This window comes from Pezoporus wallicus, unplaced genomic scaffold (genome assembly GCF_028554395.1).
Source record: "Pezoporus wallicus isolate ANWC-B61680 ecotype Strahan unplaced genomic scaffold, APGP_CSIRO_Pwel_v1 scaffold_2584, whole genome shotgun sequence".
NCBI lineage: Eukaryota > Metazoa > Chordata > Aves > Psittaciformes > Psittacidae > Pezoporus > Pezoporus wallicus.
The window spans coordinates 862,495-882,559 of NW_026642851.1; the positions used below are offsets into that span (position 1 = coordinate 862,495).

At 40.0% G+C, this 20,065-nt stretch overlaps 1 protein-coding gene across 1 annotated transcript; it reads left to right on the forward strand.

The window, feature by feature from the left end:
• The first annotated feature begins 3,972 nt into the window (after positions 1 to 3,972).
• On the forward strand, positions 3,973 to 18,266 carry ASNS (asparagine synthetase (glutamine-hydrolyzing)). Its single transcript, XM_057432714.1, has 12 exons — positions 3,973 to 4,045; positions 5,064 to 5,345; positions 7,336 to 7,573; positions 8,809 to 8,994; positions 9,250 to 9,351; positions 11,424 to 11,551; positions 12,326 to 12,452; positions 13,801 to 13,907; positions 14,265 to 14,365; positions 16,085 to 16,166; positions 16,430 to 16,585; positions 17,873 to 18,266. Exons 2-12 carry the CDS (start codon positions 5,097 to 5,099, stop codon positions 18,080 to 18,082), a joined length of 1,686 nt encoding a protein of 561 aa, XP_057288697.1. The 5' UTR covers positions 3,973 to 4,045; positions 5,064 to 5,096; the 3' UTR covers positions 18,083 to 18,266.
• The last annotated feature ends 1,799 nt before the right edge of the window (positions 18,267 to 20,065 follow it).

Here is a 20,065-nt window from a genome sequence, read left to right on the forward strand (position 1 = left end):
AAGTAACACAAATGGGGGCCTACCTTTCTTCAAGCTACAAATCTGACAGTTTATCTTTTCACTTTTTTCTCCCCATTCAGATATGGGGCTCTAGACTGGGGCTCAAAGGATGACTATATGTCTACTGGACAGATGTTAACACTGACTCAATCAGCCAAGCAAAATGACATGGATCAAGCCAGGAGATTGTGGTGGACACCAGACTGGAAAGTCCAGCTGGACTAGCAATAGTCTGGGTTACCAACAAGCTATACTGGACTGATACAGAAACAAATCAGACTGAAGCCAGTTCAGCCTGAGATGCTGAGTGCAAGCACTCTGACTTTTAGAACACATCAAGTTACTGTTCTCCTGGGGAAGGAAAACAAAACTAGGAAAAGGCCTTTGCTCTCTGCATATGCATATCCCTGACTTATAAGTTTCAGATGTCAGATGTGTTACCAGAACAACACAACTATTGCCTGTGAATACATGTATCCAACACATATTTCTGTTTGTAAAGATAGCCAGGGTATGAGGTAACGTCATTTATGTCAACCCATGTGACTGGGGAGTAGAAACTGACCTCCACCTTCCCCAGAGTCCTGCCCACAGCTGCCAATGCCACCACGGTACATGGGTGTTTCTGTGTGGGTCCATTAGGAGAAACAACTGCTTTCAGGGTCACTCCCTGTCTTAGAAGATACACTAGGCTGTTCCCAGAAAGAGTGTTCACCATTTGCCACATCTTTTCTGTTACCGCTGCAGTGCTGAAGTGTGGAGCAATGTCTGTCTAAAGCCACTCTTTCCTGGTGGAAGTGAAACTGTACATTGACTCCCTGCCCCAAGAATGGCATTAAATTCTTATTAGTGCGCATTCAGGAACAGAATATGTAAATGCATAAAGTACTTCAACACCAAAGTAATTTGTAGATGCTGACAAACACAAATCAGGAGTAGCACATGCCATTCAGTTGGGCCTGTGACAATGTGTGGCAAAATGTTGTGGCTCAAATACATCAAGTTAAAAAATCAAGCTGGAAAATACAGGATTCTTGGTGATCTATGCCCAGCTTACATCATAAACATTCAGTCACTGAGGCTCAGAAAAGGACCATTTGAAGCATGTGGAAAATTTTCGTTGCCTATCCCATGATGCCATTACTACACATTAGGATTGGAGAAGTACTGCTGTTGCAATTCAGCATGTGTTCAAAGCTAGATGGAGAGTAGTTGGCCCAAATTAAAAATGGCTATGGGATGCAAAGGGAGAGTGTGTGATTACACTCATGAGACTGTAGGCAAGATACATCTTTCCCCTTCCCAAAGCCCAAATCTCCAATTTTTCAAAAACACAAAGTATTTCAGCATTATCCTCAATATCCCTCAAACTGTCAGTGATGAATCATCTTTAATGGTCTTTGACTATGTAGATGGTCTGGCACGGTGCAGAATGCCTGTGTTCCATTGCTACTCACTAGCAATTGCCTTGTGCAAAAGTCACCTATGTCACAGCAAACACATTTCATGTATTTTACAGAACTCACACATTTCCAGTCTTCCAGGCATGCTTATGCACCACACCCAATGGATGCAGCAAAAGTATTCATCTTTAGTGGGAAAAACAATGAGCACCAGCTTCAGGTACAGGCAATGCTCCACTGAGAGTTGAGCTGACAGTGATTAGCTTAGTGTAACAGTCATGAAGCTGCAACAGCTCATTCCACATTGTACTCCTTTACCTGTTCACTCTGACCTTTCATTTACTCATTTACCTGCTGTCTTTACAGAAACCTCTTAGCCTGATTTCAGCTGATTAGAAACAAAACTAATCCAAGTACTTCTTCATTAACCAGTCAGGAACTTTCTTATAATGGTTTTCAGCCATTCTTAAATGGTATTAGCCTGTGGCCAGATGGTTACTCTACTTAATAGATAATCCAGCAAAGTAGAAAGCCTCTTAGATACTCATGGCACCCAATATTTACGTTCAAACCTATTCTCTCAACCCAGCTAGCATCAACTTAAATTCCTCTCAACAAAAATGGAATTAAAAATCAGCTTTAAAGGAGTATAGTGGAGAAGGAAATGCTTTGGAGAAATTACACATGGTAATGTCTGCAGGAAGGAGAAAACTGAGAGGGAAGATGTGACTGAGAAGAACAAAGCTGCAAGAGTGGAGTGCAATTACATCTAGGGCTGTCTGTAGATATGCTGAAAGACTGGATATTGAAGAATGACACTTAATGTAAAAGGACTAGAAAAGGCTAGAAAAGGACAGGGCTAGAACAGTTATTATCTGCACTATTGTGACTACCCAACAGCAACATTACAGTGTTTAAAGCAGGTTCCATATGGTATTCCTGCCATTAGTCCCACATATAACACCATCAACTCCATTAAAATAGCAGATTAAACATGCAAGACATAGTAAAATGCAACACTTATCCCCAGTTTTTAAAAGTGGTAGTAAAGGGAGGATAACCATGTGGCTCTTGCCCAGTGCGTGCTAAGGATGTGGACATTACTGAGGACTTAAGAGGTTTCACTCTGCCCTGGTTGTGCTTGCCCAGCCTTACTGGGTCAATTCCTGCAAGTTGCTTTGCAAATTCCCTGCTTCAGTTTCCCCATAAAAAGATTTTACCAAACAATTTCTGACTTACTATCATAAAGCACTATATGAGAGCTAGTTATGAACCTGGAATTGCTCATAAAATGAAAACATCCAGACAATAACTTAAGCCTATGCAGACTTGTCCAAAAATCTTTTCTCTGTGTGGAGGAAAGCAAAAATGTAAAGAAATACTGTTTACAAAAGTTTCTGACCTCAAAAAAAAAATCGCAAAACAGTGTCAAACCCAAAACCAACCTAGATTAATACGATGTTAATGTTAACAATAGAATACAACCATTTCTTGTAGTTTTTCAAAATTCAGTTTGTGACATTTAGATATTTGGAAAATAAATCCCATACAAGCACAAGCACTACTCCTCTGCGAGCAGTGACCTAGTGAACCAAAGTGTGCATTTTCACTCTGCTCGTCCAAGCGGTGCACTGCTCTGGGAACCGTACACATGGCATCTGCAGGCTTCCCAAAGCCTTGCCAAGGCCAAGGCCAGTCCTGTGTTCAGGTGCAGCTGTGCTCAACAGAAACCTCTTATAACTATTCCTGATCACCACTGGAGTCTACTTCTCATTCACAGGATTCCTCTGGACATTCTTCTTTCTAAAGCCTAAAAGATACCCTTTTAACAGCTTCTCACAGGTCCTTTTAAAATTGTACACACAGACCACTTATATTTGATGGTCTGCATAGCCTGAAGAACTTTATGCATAGCACTGTGGTTTTACACTAAGTCCACTAAAGCTATGCAAATTACAACTAATGGCCCGCCTTAAGTACATGTGGAGAATTAAGGTTTATATTTAGCACTTCACACCCTAGTCTTAGTTTCATTTACTTTAGCATCCTCAAAGGCAAAAAGGCAAACCTGCCCAACAATGAAGCTCAGGCAAGCATCAATATCCCTTTTACCCAGAACGTCTGTTTTTCAAAGCTGAGGGTTGCACAGCAAAATCCCAGCTCCTCAGTAAATGCTTCCAAAGGTGTCAGCTTTGCAAGCGCTCTCTCTCCCAAACCAAATAAAGCACCACATGCAGGTGGTCAGAGCTCTTTATACAAGGTACGACTCGGGGCAGGTTTGCAGGGACAGGATTCCTGACGGCCGCAAGCCGCGCTCCTAAACCCAGCAATGCCCAGCGGTGCACGCCTTCCCCGCAGCGGCCCAGGGGAGGTGGCAGACCGCGGAATCTCCGGCCTGCGAGCTAGCTCTTGCCCTGCCGTGCGGTACCGGCAGGCTGCGGGCCGGGCCCCACCTGGCCTCCCCGTCCCTCCCTGCAACACCAGGCCGCAGCCCCGCGGGGCGGTGCATGATGAAACTTCGCGGCGGGTTTCAACAGCAGCAGGCGTCGTGGGGGGAGGAGCCCGCACGGCCGGGAGCTGCCTTCTTCATCACCCGCCGCGGGCAGGACCGGGGCTCTTCCTGCGCTGGCGGCTGGGACGGGGTAAGGCGCTAGAGCAGGAGGCAGCTTCAGGGTTACGTGCCGTGCCGCGCCGCGCAGGGCTGGCCGAGGGAGCCCAACAGGGTCATGGGCCGAGCGCAGCCGCGCAGGCGGCTTTCGTGGGGAGCGGCCGCAGTCCCCGGTCTTTCCGCGCTCCTCCCGGTGCCCTCGCCCCGGCGCCTACCCCGGTGGGTGGGCGATGGGCTGAGGGCCCGCGGTGTGCTGCAGCCGCGTGGAGGCGGAGGGGACGTCCTCCCGGGTGTTAGAGAGCCGCGGGGAGCGTGGGGCACGGGGGACCCGCCACAGCTGGTGGGAAAGCCCAGTTCCACGTGCCTTTTGCAGTCCCAGAGGCGGGCTGCTTCTAGGAACCTGCAGCCAAGTGGTGGTGCTGGGGACCTCAGCTGCATGTTGGCAGTCAGGTTAGGGTTAGGGTTCGGATTCAGAGAGCCACAAAGCCTCCAGCTCCAGGGACACTGGGGCTGCAAAAGGCATGCCTAGGGGAGGGAGCCTGGCACTGCACCAGCATTGCTCCTTCCACAGCTTTGTTATCTGGGCTGCCCATGGTGCTAGGGAAGTCCAGCCTAAACCTACCCTCTTTCAGTTTGAAACTATTGCCCCTTGTCCTGTTGCTGCAGGACTTAGTAAAAAGCCTCTCTTAATCTTTCTTATAAGTCCTCTTTATGTGTTGAAAGGCCACAGACTGAAAGGACTGTCAGCGTTTCTGCTGAAATGATACTTCCCCAGATGATACCCAATGCCCATGATTTGTAATGAATTGTTCTGTTTGTGCTCTATAAAAAAAATCATAGACAACCGTGGTGTACCTAAAGGTAAACTTAAGCCTAATTTCTTGGTGGCCAGTTTGCTTATCATAGTCTGTGCAAAGCAGGTTTTACCTCGTGTTAGCAAAGTTTGCTGTTTGCTTCATCGGTCCTTCTGACATTTAAGAGATTAATACTCTGTGTTTGTTGATTGTGTTTTCTACATGTCAGCACTTGCTTATAATGTCTTTGTGGGACAGGTTCTCCACTTCAGATAGATACACAGCCTCACAATGTGCGGTATCTGGGCCCTGTTTGGGAGTGATGAATGCCTTTCTGTCCAGTGTCTAAGTGCCATGAAGATAGCACACAGAGGTCCTGATGCATTTCGTTTTGAGAACGTCAATGGATTCACCAACTGTTGTTTTGGTTTCCACCGCCTTGCGGTTGTTGATCAGCTGTATGGTATGCAGCCTATTCGGGTGAAGAAATTCCCATACCTGTGGCTGTGTTACAATGGAGAAATATATAATTTCAAACAGGTAAATGTTGCAGGGATCAATAAGTATTTGTATCCTCAGGTATGCTGAGTTTAAAATAAAGATACATTCTTCTTTATCTCTTGGGAAGGGAAATTCCAAGCCTCTTTTCTCCCCTTCTGTCTTTATAATCACATGCTTCTAGGCTGTCTTGCTCTTAATTTCTTTTGGGTTGTTCAAGCTTTTGAGTGTTACATTTTTATTTTCTGCCTATCAATTCAGATGGAATATGTCACTTTAATATATGTGTAGCATGCATGCTTAGGTATTTAAGTAAAACAGCAAGCACAAGGCAGATGTTTCCATTATGCCACCAAAGTCCTTAGGTGTCTGCAGATGTGTGGCACTTTTAAGAGCCACCTAGGTCAGTCCCTTGGGTGCAAAACAAGCAGCAGCTCTGTACTTAACTTCCTAAAGTACCTGAATGTCCCTGGTGGGTGTGATGCTGCAGCTGAACATCGCTTTGTGTGCCTTAGTCCCTGTGCTGAGCCATCCGTGCCCCCTATGTTACTTGTAAAGGGAAGTGATTCAGGTCATCCAAATTTGGTGTATAAAGCAGCTTACAGTCGTGACTGTTTCTGACTCATGCTGAAACTGAATGCTTAAAGTTAATCATTACTGAGCGTGGTAGTATCAGAAATATAGGAATAATCTGAGATGTCTTAGTACTTATTACAGTTTTGAAGTTGGAGGCAGGCAATGTCAGTGACATCAGTAACGTCACTGGGAATTTGAATAGGCAGGAGATAATTTTTTCCCCCATCTTCAAGTATCTGTTTGAAAGGTGAGATAAACTTTGCCCTGAGGTACACGTGAAATGCATTGTACCAGCAGTCTGTAATACTTGGTGTGTTTTGCATTGTGGTCTTTCTGCTGTTGAACCCTGTAAGAATTACTGTCAGTCGTACTGCACGCAATCGTAAGGGGACTTGCATTGTGCAAATCTCCCTTTGCCATCTTTAGGAGTTTGTTCAGTTGTTCTCATCACGTAGTGTATGCTCTTTATATGGGAGTATAAAGAGATTTTTCTTTCAGCCTTGTGGCTGAAAACTACCTAGGAAAGGATCTTTGGTGAAACAGGCATTTGTTGAGGGAAATTACTTAGTTATATTAATATTGACTCAATTTGATCCAACACTTTGCCCCATAAACAACAATTAGAACTGAAGAACTCAAAATGCAGAGCATTGGTTCTCTGGAGTTTCTTGGCTTGTTAGTGTTTTCCTAAAACCCTCTTTCCCCCTGTCTGGTAGATAATGAAAGGACTTTAAGTAGCACCACAAGAAAATGAAGAATATTTGGTCTGGCTTGAGTCCGACAGCTAATTTCTTCCTCCCCCACTCCATCTGCATAGGCAGAGTGAAAAGGTTAGTTTGAGGAATGGAGGAAGATCAGGCAGAAGGAAATGGTTCATAAAAAAAAAAACAAAAAAAATCCCTGAGGAATTGCAGTGACTTTATTTTTTAACTACTCTGCTGCAGAGGTGTTACCACTGTCTGTGTTTTGGAGCAGGGGAGGGCTTCTGTAAATGTTATTATCTGATAAGAAAGTACCACTGAGTGATTTCAGACTATAATAAATGATGTCTTTGATGGTCCTGTTTTGAGTTGGGTTTTTAGAAGCAGAGACTACCTGTGTCTGCCATTTGTCTGTGGGAGATGGGGAGCCTAGTGCTTCTGAAGATCAGGGTCATGGGTTGCGGTTTGACATCCTCAGATAGAAATGTATCCCTTAAAACATGCCATAATGTGAATTGCTTAAGACCACAGAGTCAATTTACATTGTCTGAGACATGATCTGGGTAATATTTTTAACACAGAAGTATAATTGCCTTCTTTGGCAAAAATGTTTATGTAAGTTTTGAACTGTGATTTTACAAAAGAAAAATATTTTTTCTTACTAAACAATTACATGAATGGCGTTGGGGTTTTTTCCCAATTAATAAGCGGTCAGTGTTTGCAAATTCTTATGTTTTCTTTCTATTTTTTTTTAGTTACAGAAGCAGTTTGGATTTGAATATCAAACATTAGTGGATGGCGAGGTTATCCTTCATCTTTACAACCGAGGAGGAATAGAACAAACAGCATCCATGCTAGATGGTGTATTTGCTTTCATCCTTCTGGACACTGCAAATAGAAAGGTGTTTCTGGCGAGGGATACCTATGGAGTCAGACCACTGTTTAAGGTGCTGACTGATGATGGATTTTTGGGTGTCTGTTCTGAGGCAAAAGGTAAGACCAGTTGTGTTTAGTGCCTAAATAAACTTAGATATTGTTGTCAGAGACAAACTACTTTGTTAGGCTTTTCTTCTAAGTGTGACAAGAAAGTGAACTGTAAGTTCAGTAATAAATGAACTATATTTAGAAGTCTTTCAGTAATAAATGAACTATATTTAGAAGTCTAAGGGCTACATATTGTTAGAACAAAACCCACAGATAGTAAACCTCTAAGATGTGTAATTGTCCTTAATATCTCTAAAATAACTTGCTTATTTAATTTGGTAATTCTTTTTGTTCTAGAATCATAGAAGTATTGAGCCCAAGATGTTTTGTTACCCTGAAGTTAAATGTAGCCTACAGAGTTAGGCTAGATTTATGCTATGATAAATTACATCAGAATTTGGCTCTGGTGTTCTGTGGTGAACTGGGAAATAGTGCTGCACGAGCTGCTAACCTGTAAAAGCCAGGAATTTTAAAACCCTACTGAAATTTCCTGCAGCATTGGGTAATTTTTTGGTGACACTTACTTTATTTGATGATGATTTTTTTTCCTTCAAAATGACAAATGTTTTTTAAAGTAGTTATCTCCAGTCTTGACACTTGCATGAACAATTCTGAACAGTGCCAAAAGGGATTTTATTGCCTAAAATGCACTTTGGCTAAAATTGACTTTAATTACTTGTGTCCTTCCTGTTTACTGTGTATCAGTTTTATTATTGGACTCTAATGTAGCTTGACTCCTTTAATAGTAGTACTACATACTACAGTACAGTCTGGAACTGGTGAGTTATGAAATCACTAAATCACTGTCAATTAAGGAGTCACTTCAGTGATGTAGTTTTATTACAACCCCCTTGTTAGCTTGACTACACCTAATTTTAAACACAAAATCAGTTGTTAATTGTCATTTGAATTCTCATAAGCCTGTTACATTTTGACCTGGACATCATGTCAAGAAAGTGCTGCTCTTAATGCTCACAGGGATATAAATTGCTACTTGTTGGCTTCCCATTGCTGTTGTCTGCCTCAGCTTAAGATGGCTCAGATCTGTGTGTGTAACCGGTCAGCCGCAGAGTCATGCGCTAGCCAGAACAGACTCCAACTCAAATGATTTATTTTTTTTTTAAATACCAAATTTAAGATCTGGAACAAATATTTGTGTATTGGTTTAGTACAGATGCTGTTGTGTGAGTTGTAACTAATCAGGTAAAAACTGACCTTTCCCCCCCCTCCCATTTTATCTGTAGGACTTATCAACTTGAAGCATTCATCATCCTTATGTTCTAAAGTGGAACCATTTCTCCCCGGTCATTATGAAGTGTTGGATTTAAAGCCCTCTGGCAAAGTTGCATCAGTGGAATTAGTAAAATTTCATAGCTATAAAGATGAACCACTCCATGTTGCATGCGATACAGTGGAAACTCTGCCTTCAGGTAGTACACCAAAGTATTTCCTGCTGCTTCTGATTTAAAAAGAATTTGAGTGGTTTAAAAAAGTGCCAACTGGAAGAACCTTTATAATGTAAGGACTTAAGAATTGTTTTTGTAGACGCTCATGTACAAAGATGAACTTGCATGCCCTCATTATCAAAGGAAAATTTAGACAAATATCTTTGTTTCCTAACAGCATGATCTATCAAAGTCTAAGTGGTGCTTCTTGGATTTCTTTTCCTTTTCTGTTCTGGATAGGCTTTGATGTTGAAACCGTGAAGAGCAACATCCGTATTCTGTTTGAAAATGCTGTTAGAAAACGTTTGATGGCTCACAGAAGGATTGGTTGTCTTCTGTCAGGTAAGTAGCAAGAATCGCATTGATTCTTTATCTTGACTGTTTTTCACCCGCCTCTGTTAGTCAGACAAAAGTATACTGGTTGTTCTGCTGTGATGTACCCAGAGTGATATAAATCTTCATTTGCTTCATAGAGCAGATAACAGAGAACTTTAGTTTCTAATAAAGTTTTCCAGTTTACAGATACCTTGAAAATCTTACAATTTTAAAGCCATACTCTGGTGTGGAATGTTGGTTTGTGGAGACATGACTATTTTTAATTAGGATGAAAAAACTATATTGAAAAATAACCCTGTGTACACGTAAATATACGAGATTCATGCTTTAGGTCAATGTCTAAAAAGAAAATGTAATTGCATTCACTTTGCATGGGTTGAGCATAGGAAAAAGTCTTTGGCATGTTTCAGATAGTAGGAGGAAATGAAGTTCTTACTTGTCACCTTCTTTGATTTAGCCTCCATCCTAGACTGCCCTTGATTTACCAAATTACAGGGGACATCTGGACCAAAATTGATTGCTACATTCTTTTTCAGGTGAGGTACAGGAAGTTGTTCACTGACTTAGGTCATCTGTGATGTGATCTGGTGGTTCAGTGTTACAGAGGTACTTTTAGAGATAAAGCCTTTGTAGCCTTGAGATTCACATCTTATTTAGTTTTGTAGCACTTTGTACTTGTGGTTAGAGTTCTGAAATGCTGTTGATGCATTCACTGAACATCAGTAATTGCACTCATATGTAATTAACCCTATTACATGTGCATTTGAATGCGAGAGAACTGCCTAGGAGACACGGTTGGACCATTTCCTTACTGTGGCATCAGAAAAAGTAGGATGGAGATAAATGAAATGGGGAGATACATGGAGTTTAAAGATCCCAGCCTCAGTAAAAAGCCTGTTCAAACCCCAAATTTCACATATCAAATTAGAAGGCAGTCAGCAGCTCCTCAGATGCACATGCAGAATGTATTAATAGCAAAACTAAGTGCCATTGCTAGTATAATACCAGAGTATCTCAGTGCTTCACAATTGTGGCTATGCTTGGAGCATCACAGCTGGAAAATGCTTTTGTTTCCAATCACACAGGAAGTTCTGCAACTTTGCAGTGGAAACTCAGGTTTTGATTTCCCTGATTTCCACATCCTAAGCACTCAGTTTTATTTCTGTGTTCCACTTTTCTCAGACTCTGCATGTAATTTCTACATTTTATTTGCAAGGTGTCATGTCCACAGAAGGGATCAGGGTGGGAATGGATGCTAATGCACTCAGCTGAAAAACCACATGCAGACTGTAGGAAACAGAGAGAAGAGGATTTTGTCTTATGCTTGTTAGAACTGCAGGCAGGTGTGGGAGATCAGGTACTGTTTTGCTCAGTATTTCAAAGGGAAACAGCAAGTAGAACTAGTCAAGGATTAGCAGAACTACCTCAAGAGAATAACAAGGTGGAGTCTTGGAGTGCATCTAGGCAGCTTGTGTATCTCTTGGGTTTGTTGTTTGTTTTCTGTTCAAATCCCTCCACTATTCGAGAAGGGAAAGGAGGGAAAAAAAGAATGTCACTAGTGAACCTAGTGAAGTTTGATGTTTAAAAAAATAATGGCACTCAAACCTCACTTTTAAAATGATTGGGAAAGAGTAGAATCCTTACACTAAACATTAATACTTTATCCTCTTTCTTCAAACAGCAAACCAAAAAATATATCACATAGTTCTGTCAGTGAAGCATGAAATGTGTAGGTAGGAAGAGGATAGAGAAATGAATCTCATTACAGCAGAGTTGAGAATAGGCATGTTCTGCAGTGGTACAGTGTTTTCAGAATACTTTCTGTGTATCTTAAAGAAGGATTTCCACTGATGCTTCTGACACCAAAAGTACTAACAACTGTTACTGAAGATGTTCCAGTAAAGCTGTCTAATTCTCTTGTTAAGCAGAGTTAAACCGCACTTGTACAAGAAGTACCTTGGATTCGCATGGCTTAAAAATGAAGCCCACACGTGAGATTCCACTACCTAGATTCAGTGTCCTCAAGGGGAAGCAAAAACCAGGCAAACACCTAACAAAATAATTTGGTTTGTTGGCAGGGGGCTTAGATTCCAGCTTGGTTGCAGCTGTTCTTCTGAAACTCATGAAAGAAATCAACATCAGTTATTCATTACAAACCTTTGCAATTGGAATGGAAAACAGTCCTGACTTACTGGCTGCCAGAAAGGTATAGTAAGTGTTGCTTTCCATTTGTTCTGAGCTGCTGGGTGCTAAACGGTGTATATTAATGGTGCTAACTTCATGCTATGGTATTAATAGTAACACTGAATATTTATGTATTGCTGTGATGTAAATCAATTTGCAGTAAATCATTTAGTACAACATTGCTGCTTAGTTAAATGAGAGAGACAGTTTAGCTTTACCTGTTTTCTCTTGTATTTGGAAGACTTTCATGACAGACTCTCACTGTGTTGTTACCAAAAGCATGGTGCTTTGGAGTTGTCTCAATTCTGCCTCTGTGTTTTAGGGTAAATCTCCATGCTGTGGTTCCTATGCTGTGGCATTTGTATATATGTTAAATGCTTTAAGTTAATCATCAGTTTACTGAATTAAGAGCCTTGGACAAACTGTTTGCCATCTGGGGTACTCTTTGGGTATGCAGGCTGTCCTGGCTTTTGAGCTGCTTTTTCTCTTCAGGACAAGTATCTGGAGTATTTAGAGCCTTTACAGATGCTGTTATGCTTTGGGCAAGCAGCTGGATGGCTGTTGTAATCGTGATTGAACATTGTAATTAGGGAGACTATGTTCCTTCTGGTGAATGTACCACTGCAAGTCAGAGGCTGCTACAGTATCATCTTTTCTTGGCCTAGTGTCCTGTAATTCTCATTGTGGCAGAAGGGAGCTGGTGCTTTCATGCAATGTGTGTGTTTTTAAGTACAATGTATGTTTAAAAAATGTTTTAATTGAAAAGCAGTACATTACTGTGATCTTTTGCAAGTAGGTGGCAGCACATATAGGCAGTGAACATCATGAAGTAATATTTAATTCTGAAGAGGGAATTCAGGCGATAGAGGACGTTATCTTCTCCTTGGAAACCTATGATATAACAACAATAAGAGCTTCCATTGGTAAGATTTCTTTTTTTTTTTTTTTTTTTCCCTAACAGCAGCCTTTGCTTTATATTGTCCAAATAAAATTTTTTGCAAAATCACGTAGTCATTTACTAGATCCTTTAGAATTCTCAGAACCTGAGGGCTGGAAATCCCGTATTCTGCTCCCCAGTCTTGTCTGTGATGCCACACTGAGGCAAAACTGTTAGTAATTTCAAAGTCACCGACTGTACAAAACAATTGTCAAGAGCTGTTCCTGAAGCTTTGGGATGAAAAACAGAAGTTGTGTGAAGAAGAAACATTAGATCTAAGATCTAGGTTTTCCCCGAAGGAAGAGGGGAAATGTACAGGTTATCTGAGGTACTGAATGTTATGATAACAAACCAATTATGATTAGTATAAAAATTATGCAAGGAAGGGTAAAGTGAAGTATTTCTTGTCACCCTATAGTAACATGTTCACTCAAGCCAGGTAGACTTCTTATAATGTATCTTTGATTCTGAGAAATGAAGGAAGTCACCAGCAGCTTCTCGGAAAGGGTTGCCAGCCTGATAGAATGAAAAATCCTAATTCAGTGTGACCTGCTGTGCAGTGCAGGCTTTGACATTTTACCCAGTTAGTCTTGTGTTTTCCTAAAGCATTGCAAAAAAATTAAGCCAAAAAGGCAACACAGTTTTGAAAACCCAAGTTCCCTGTGTGGAATCTGGGACGTGAAGTTATGACTTTATAATGTGAAATATTGAAAGTATTTATTTAAAAAATAAACTTTTCAGCTGTCATCTTTTTTTTGTGATTGCTGCTTAGTATGAACTGGATCCTTTTCCTTAGATCCTTGTCTTATGAAAGCATGTTCTTTGGAAAGATGCAGTAAGGAGAAGGCGTTAATTCTGATTAATAAATAATTATTGGGGGGAAAAAAAAAAAAAAGGGCTTCCTGCAGTTCAACCCACAGTGGCAGAGAGCTAAAGAGCAACTTTTGTTGGTAGTTTTCTTATCCAAAGTGGAAAGGTTTCTTCAGGACTGTGCTGGAATTAAGTATGTGCTTCATTTCAAACTGAATCAGAATAACACCTCTATGTGCTCCCATAAGAATCCTCCAGTGTTTCCAGGATCACAGTCATATCTTTATGATATTTTGAGGGCTAAGTGTAGGTACACAGTTTAGATGTATCTGCAGTACCTAGTGTGGCTGTTCATGGCTTTGAATAACAATGAGATGTTATTTTTGCATATTGCAGTTGTTTGCCACAGAAGAAGGTAGTGTAGGAGAAAAACTTATAAAATGCTAATTTAAAACTTGGCTTGCTGTGTATTGCATTAAAATACAGCTACATGTATGATAACTTTATACTTTTTTGTTTTTAAGGTATGTATCTTGTCTCCAAATATATACAGAAGAAAACAGATAGTGTGGTCATTTTCTCAGGAGAAGGATCAGATGAGCTGACGCAAGGATATATATATTTCCATAAGGTAGATATATTCCCTATGAAGAAATCACTTGAACTGCTTGTCCAGTGGACAAATCTCCGAGATTCCAAGGTGTGATGCTTGAGAGTTGTCACAGCTGTATATTTGTTGAGACTTTCTCCTCGGGTGGCATAAAGTCCAAGGGATTTAATTTAATCACATAAAAAACAAAAGCCCCCAAAAACCAACCAAATACCCCAATTTTTAAAAAAATTCTTGAGACTGCTGTTTCTTGTATGCAGTCTTTGCTAGTTCTGACATCACTTGGTGATCACAACAACTCAAACACAGGACAGCAAGTAATGGTTTCCTCAGTGCAGCTATATTATGTCTGTGTGCTATGTGCATGTCTGATTACAGGCACCATCCCCTGAAGAGGCCGCAGAAGAGAGCGAGAGGCTTCTGAAGGAGCTGTACCTGTTTGATGTGCTTCGTGCGGACAGAACTACTGCAGCACATGGGTAAAACATACTCTCTTGGATGCTGAGGACTTCTGTGATTTAAAAGCCTAAGAAGATCATAAAAGTTTTGTTGCTATTGAGGAAAATACAACAGTTAATTGTTGACTTGCTGTTACTGTTTGAATAACTAAGTGATTCAGAATATTGTGGTGCAGGATAATTTTATTCCTACTGTCTGAGTTTAAAATAATTGAAGATGATCATTGGTCTTCAGAGTAGTAATAGCAAATGGGGTGCACCCCAGACTGTGCTTGAGCTGTGTATCTTAATATAACTTGAGACACCACCCACTTTGGCAGAGCAGTTTGTAGCCTGAAGGAGTTTAAGCAACAGCAAACCACACACCACAAAATTTAATCCATTCTTCTGTGACTATAGGGCCCACTGTGTTGCCAGCTGATGCGGGAAATGTCTTTTGTCTGATATTGTACTAGTCTTCATAGAAGCATTGAATTGGAAATATATATATGTAGAGTTAAGGAGGGAAGGCAAAGTCATATTTGACTTTGTTTTTTTCTGAGGTTTAGACGAAGAGGAATCTTGAATTGGATAATCAGCACACATATGAAGAATTAAAAGAACTTAAAGAGGAAAGTGTGTACATTGAGTCTGGTAGATGACCGTAATAAGTATTGCTGGGAAATGGCTGTAAATTAGAAAAAGACGGTACCTTTGGCAAAGCAGATAACTTGCCTATTGGAAAACTTGTGTGGTATATTGATCCTGCCACAAAATGACTTGCCCAGTTTTTTATACTTCCTTACATTTCTTCTTCCTGTATAAAAGATGGACAAGCAGTAGTCCTGCCGTTTGCCTCATAATTTGATTTGGGCTGAAAAATTTGGCCACATATCCAAGGCTGTTTAGTATCTCACTCTGGCTGCTTTTTGGAGAGTTGCCTTTTCTTGAGGTTTTTTGGCATGGGGGGTGTTACCTGAAGTACTTGAAGCTCTTTAGCAGAGGAAAAGCTGCAGAAACAATGAAATTACTAGTATGCAGCATAACATCTCTATTTGACTTTGAAACTGGGCAGCTTAATGTCTCCTGAAGAAACACACTGACTGAGAGGGGGTCTTCTTACTGAAGACACAGTTACTGTAATTCTATCTGTTGCCTTCAGTATCATTAGAAGTCATGATATATGTAAGAATATAAGGAAGAAGACTTTGTACATGTATAACTGCCACTGGTATAGGAGAGAAAGTGTAAATGCTGCAGAATAATAAATAACTTAATGGTGTCCATGCGGCTCCTTTTAGTTTGTTTCTTGATAACACAAATGTGGATTTCAAAAATGATAGAGCAAAAAGCTTTGCTTGATTCTGTGACATCTTTACAAATGCTGAGCTGCAAATCTCGGGTGAGCAACTTGGTAGTCCTCTGGGGGCAACAGGTTTTTTTTGTTTTCCAATGGTTTTTTGCTTACATGGTCCAATGTTTGTTGCAAATCCCGCAGGACTGTAGTCTTTAAATTCATTGTGCTAGAAGCTGCCCAGCAGATGGCATCATAAATCATTGATATCTCTATTAAATCTTAACTTTACAGTTTGATGAATTAAATGCAGATAGTCATGAATATGCAAGTGAAATTTCTTCAAAGTAAAAGCAGAAAAGCTTGTTTATATGGAGTACAGGGAATGCTTAACAGTAAAGAATTCTGTAAGTATATGGCTTGTTGGTTTAATTCAGTGTCTTTTTGTGTTTATTTTCCCTGTTTAGTCTTGAACTGAGAGTCCCATTTTTGGATCACCGGTTTACTTCTTATTATTTATCTCTACCAGCAGAACTGCGAATCCCAAAGGTATGTAAAACTAGGGTTGGACCCAGTGCGATCTTATATGTTCACTGGTTTGTATTCAAAGCATGACCAAATTGCTGAATTCAGTGGTTATGTTCTCTATCCAAAGTTAAGTATACTTTTAAATATTTTGCTGGATTGTTGGACTACTGAAACCCTTTTCTGACCAGACCTTCTGAAAGAAAACTGTTTCTTCTGTGTTTAAAGCCAAATGTTTATACTGCCATTGGTAAGACTCACAACATTGTTTATTTTTCTGCAAACAGAATGGAATTGAAAAGTACCTTCTAAGACAGGCCTTTGAAGATTCCAGCTTGCTTCCCAAAGAAATACTCTGGAGACCCAAAGAAGCTTTCAGTGATGGTATAGCATCAGTAAAGAAATCCTGGTTTTCTATTCTTCAGGACTATATTGATCAACAGGTACAATACTACGGGTTTTTTGTCTTTCACATTTAGGTGTGTTAGATATGGCTGCCAAAGGGAGGCAGTTCACATGCTTAGTTAGGAAAATAAATCTGGGTATGATAGAAACTTGAGCTTCGTGGTAGAGCAGCAAGGTAAACTTTAATGAGCGGTCTTCTGTCTTCTAATGGTCTTCTGGTTAAAGGCATTTGAAATCCTAGATAGAAAGAAATGTTAGAGCCTGACAGAAATGACTGTGTAAGGAAATGAACAGCATTTAAGCATCTGGGTTGCAAATTAGATTGTATTGGCAAACACAATTTCTGGGCTACACACAAAGCAGTTGCTTCAGCTGAAAGCACTTACATGAACTTACTCTGCTGAGTAACAGCATAATGATTTTATAATGTCCTTGCTTGTTTACTTCATTTATTTTTCCAAGCCATGCCTGCCTAAGCCCTTTTGCTTTTTAAAGCCTCTGCTTGCATTGCTAACCAGTAAAGACCTACAGTATTTTGACTTTGGACAACAGATAATCATCTCTGATGTACAGAGGCAGTTTAATCGTCCAGGAGGGAATAACACCCAGTTTACACCAGAGCACTGTTACATAAAAATATGTGTAGTCGAGCCTGTAGATGAGTGCTTGTTGTCCTATCACCAAGTGCTTATTTCCCTTTTTCTTTCTCTGTATCCAAGAAAGTAGTTGGGCCACAGTGTTGTGCTGCCTGCACTGAGCCTGCATTGGAGTATTGGGGCAAATTTATTTCATGGCTGTGAGGAGTTGGTCAACATGTTGGCAGTTGAAGCTGCTTTAGAAATTACCTCAATTGGTGTAACTTTTCATTCTCTCTTTCTTTGTCAGCTTAGCATCTGCAGATGTCTTTGTCTCTTTGTCCCAGGTCTTTTGTTGCTAAGAGCTTGGTTATAAAAGCATAGTCAACAGCTCTCTGTGAGCTGAAAAAAACCTCCCAAGTAGCCACTTACATGGCAAACAGACTGTTCTGGTTGATTCACAGCAAAGAGAAGGATAGGAAGGAAGTTCTTGTGAGCTTACTAACAAAGGTGAATGTAACCCAAACAGAAATGGAAATACAGTTATGTATTCATAAAGATCAAGAGAGACAGAGATTTATCTGTCAGAAGCCTCTGCTTCTAGAACAGAGTTTACTTTTTTATTTTTTTTTTTTAAATCTTTGGGCATTCAGTTGGTGAATCCTTGTATGTCTTTTATCTTGCAGCAAATTGACTTGTAAAGAGTTAAATGTATTTGCAGCTTAACTGGAGTTTTGCTGATGTCTACAGGTTGATGACCTTCTGCTGGAAAAGGCAGTGGAGAAATATCCTTTCAATCCTCCAAAAACAAAAGAAAGTTATTACTACCGGCAGATCTTTGAAAAGCACTACCCAGGGCAAAGCAACTGGCTGCCCCACTACTGGATGCCAAGATGGGTTAAAGCTACTGATCCTTCTGCTCGCACATTGAAACATTACAAGTCAGCTACTCAAGAGTAGGCTGTTAAAACAAGCCCCCAAACAGAAGTGCTGCGAGCAATTTGCATGCACTCTGCTTTAAAAACAAGCAAACAATGCAAACCTAAAGCTTAAATGGTCTTTAAGATGCATTTTGACAATGCTGTTGGAGATAAGAGCTTTCTGTGGTTAGTGTACTATTAAAATTCACCCTGCTGTACCAAAACTTTGTCATTCGTGGGAAAAAAGCTTTATTACAAGGAGCTACTTTATTTGGCAGCTATGTTCCTTATGTGACCTTGATTGTATTAGTTTGCCTTGCAGTCATTTAATATATACTAATGTGAACTCTGGTTTGAGGACTTGAATAAGAGTAAGTGTTGCTGGCCCTCTGAGCCAAGGGGAATTTGACAATTTAGTGATTGGTGTGGTGTTCCTGGCTGTGGGATTTGAGTAGTCTGTCTATATTACTCTATTCTGAATGTCTTTCTAAGCATTCCTGAGAACCTTGATCTGGTTTTCAAAAGGTATTTAAATATTCATAGCTATGCAGAGATGCTTACTAGTATTTATCATAGTGGTGGTGCTGGGCGTTACTCAATTAAACTAATGGGAATTGAATTTGTTATTGTAAAGCTACCAGTTGGTTGGTTTGAATCTTTTAAATATGTCAGCAGTCTAAAGATATTGTGACTGTTACCAAAGAGAAGAGCAGCCTTTGTTTCTAACTCAAGGGTTTCAATTCTTAAATTTATTTATTATTAAAAATCGAATGTTAATGGAGTGATTTGTGTCAATCTGATGGAAGTCACATGACTAAGTATTTTAAGAATTTTTTCACTTACTGTAATTGTTTTTCCACCTATGAGATGAAAGGTAGATTGTGTTTCTGCTCAACTGCATGGGACCAAATGTGTGGTGAACCAACCTCGTTAACCATAGATTCTGGTCAGACAAAGCATCACTGAAGACAATGGGATCGGACATCTTGCTTGGAAAAATGGAAAAAAAAAGTTTTCTTCAGAAACCACAAGAACTTCTAATACCCTACTGAACAACACGTGACTTTTTACCCAGGACAACTTTTTATTGACTACTTAGGCATGGGAGCTGCTTTTTTTTAAAGGTAAATTAAACATAAGCTTTGTCAAGAAATATGCTTATGTACTGCAGATTGACTTGATTACTATTATGCTGTTTATGAATACGAGTGTAGTTTAGTGTCCCTCTTGAATGAGAAACCAAACCAAATTGTTATTTCAAAGATTATAAAAATTCTGGTTTAAAATCTTCATAAAATAAGACTGTCTACTTAATACTCCTCCCTAATCCTGCATTTGAATCTCCCTTCCAGAAACCTTACTGAACCTCTTAGTGGTACCATAGAGCCCATGAGCACTCCAGCTATGGCCAGTAGTGGCCATATTTTGACATAAACTTACACATACTATTTAGTTATGAATATAAGATGAGTAAGGTGTGTTCCTATAGCCTTCTTTACATAAGGTCCATGTGGCTGTCTTTCTGGATTTCTTTGAAGCAGTGAAGTATATTTTGACTTAGGAGAAGAGTACAGAGCGTGTTGATTAGGTACTGATGTGTAAAGATAGGATTTACTACTCACTGTAAATTTCCCAAGGCTGAGATGTTAAGAAAATAACATTTGCCTGAAGTAAAAATAAGCTCAACACATTTTAAGGTCATTACTCAAATGTGCTTTCTGCTGCAACATTGTCAGGTGTTCAAGGAAATCTACCTTAATTTTTTTAATTCCTTATATATTGGGCATTTACATGGTGAGGTTTGATGCTAGACTGGTAACCCTAGTTATTTTAGCTTTTTACTGGTGTGCAGAGGAAAACTACAGTGTTTGCTACCTTGTTAAAGGCGTAAATCTAATTCCTCAATGACTGCTATAGTTTTATTCAGATTCAGAGTTAGTATCAGTCAAGGTTGTTGCTTTTCTCTCCTCAGAACTGAGGTAAAATATGGTAAATTGTGGTTAGAAGTAGAATATAAAACAAT

What these genes read in the sequence shown, in the direction of transcription:
- ASNS (XM_057432714.1), top strand. Translation starts at nt 5,097, where the DNA reads ATGTGCGGTATCTGGGCCCTGTTTGGGAGTGATGAATGCCTTTCTGTC. An exon ending in AAATATATAATTTCAAACAG is followed by an intron (nt 5,346 to 7,335) that starts GTAAATGTTGCA and finishes ATTTTTTTTTAG; the next exon opens with TTACAGAAGCAGTTTGGATT. An exon ending in AACAATAAGAGCTTCCATTG is followed by an intron (nt 12,453 to 13,800) that starts GTAAGATTTCTT and finishes TTTGTTTTTAAG; the next exon opens with GTATGTATCTTGTCTCCAAA.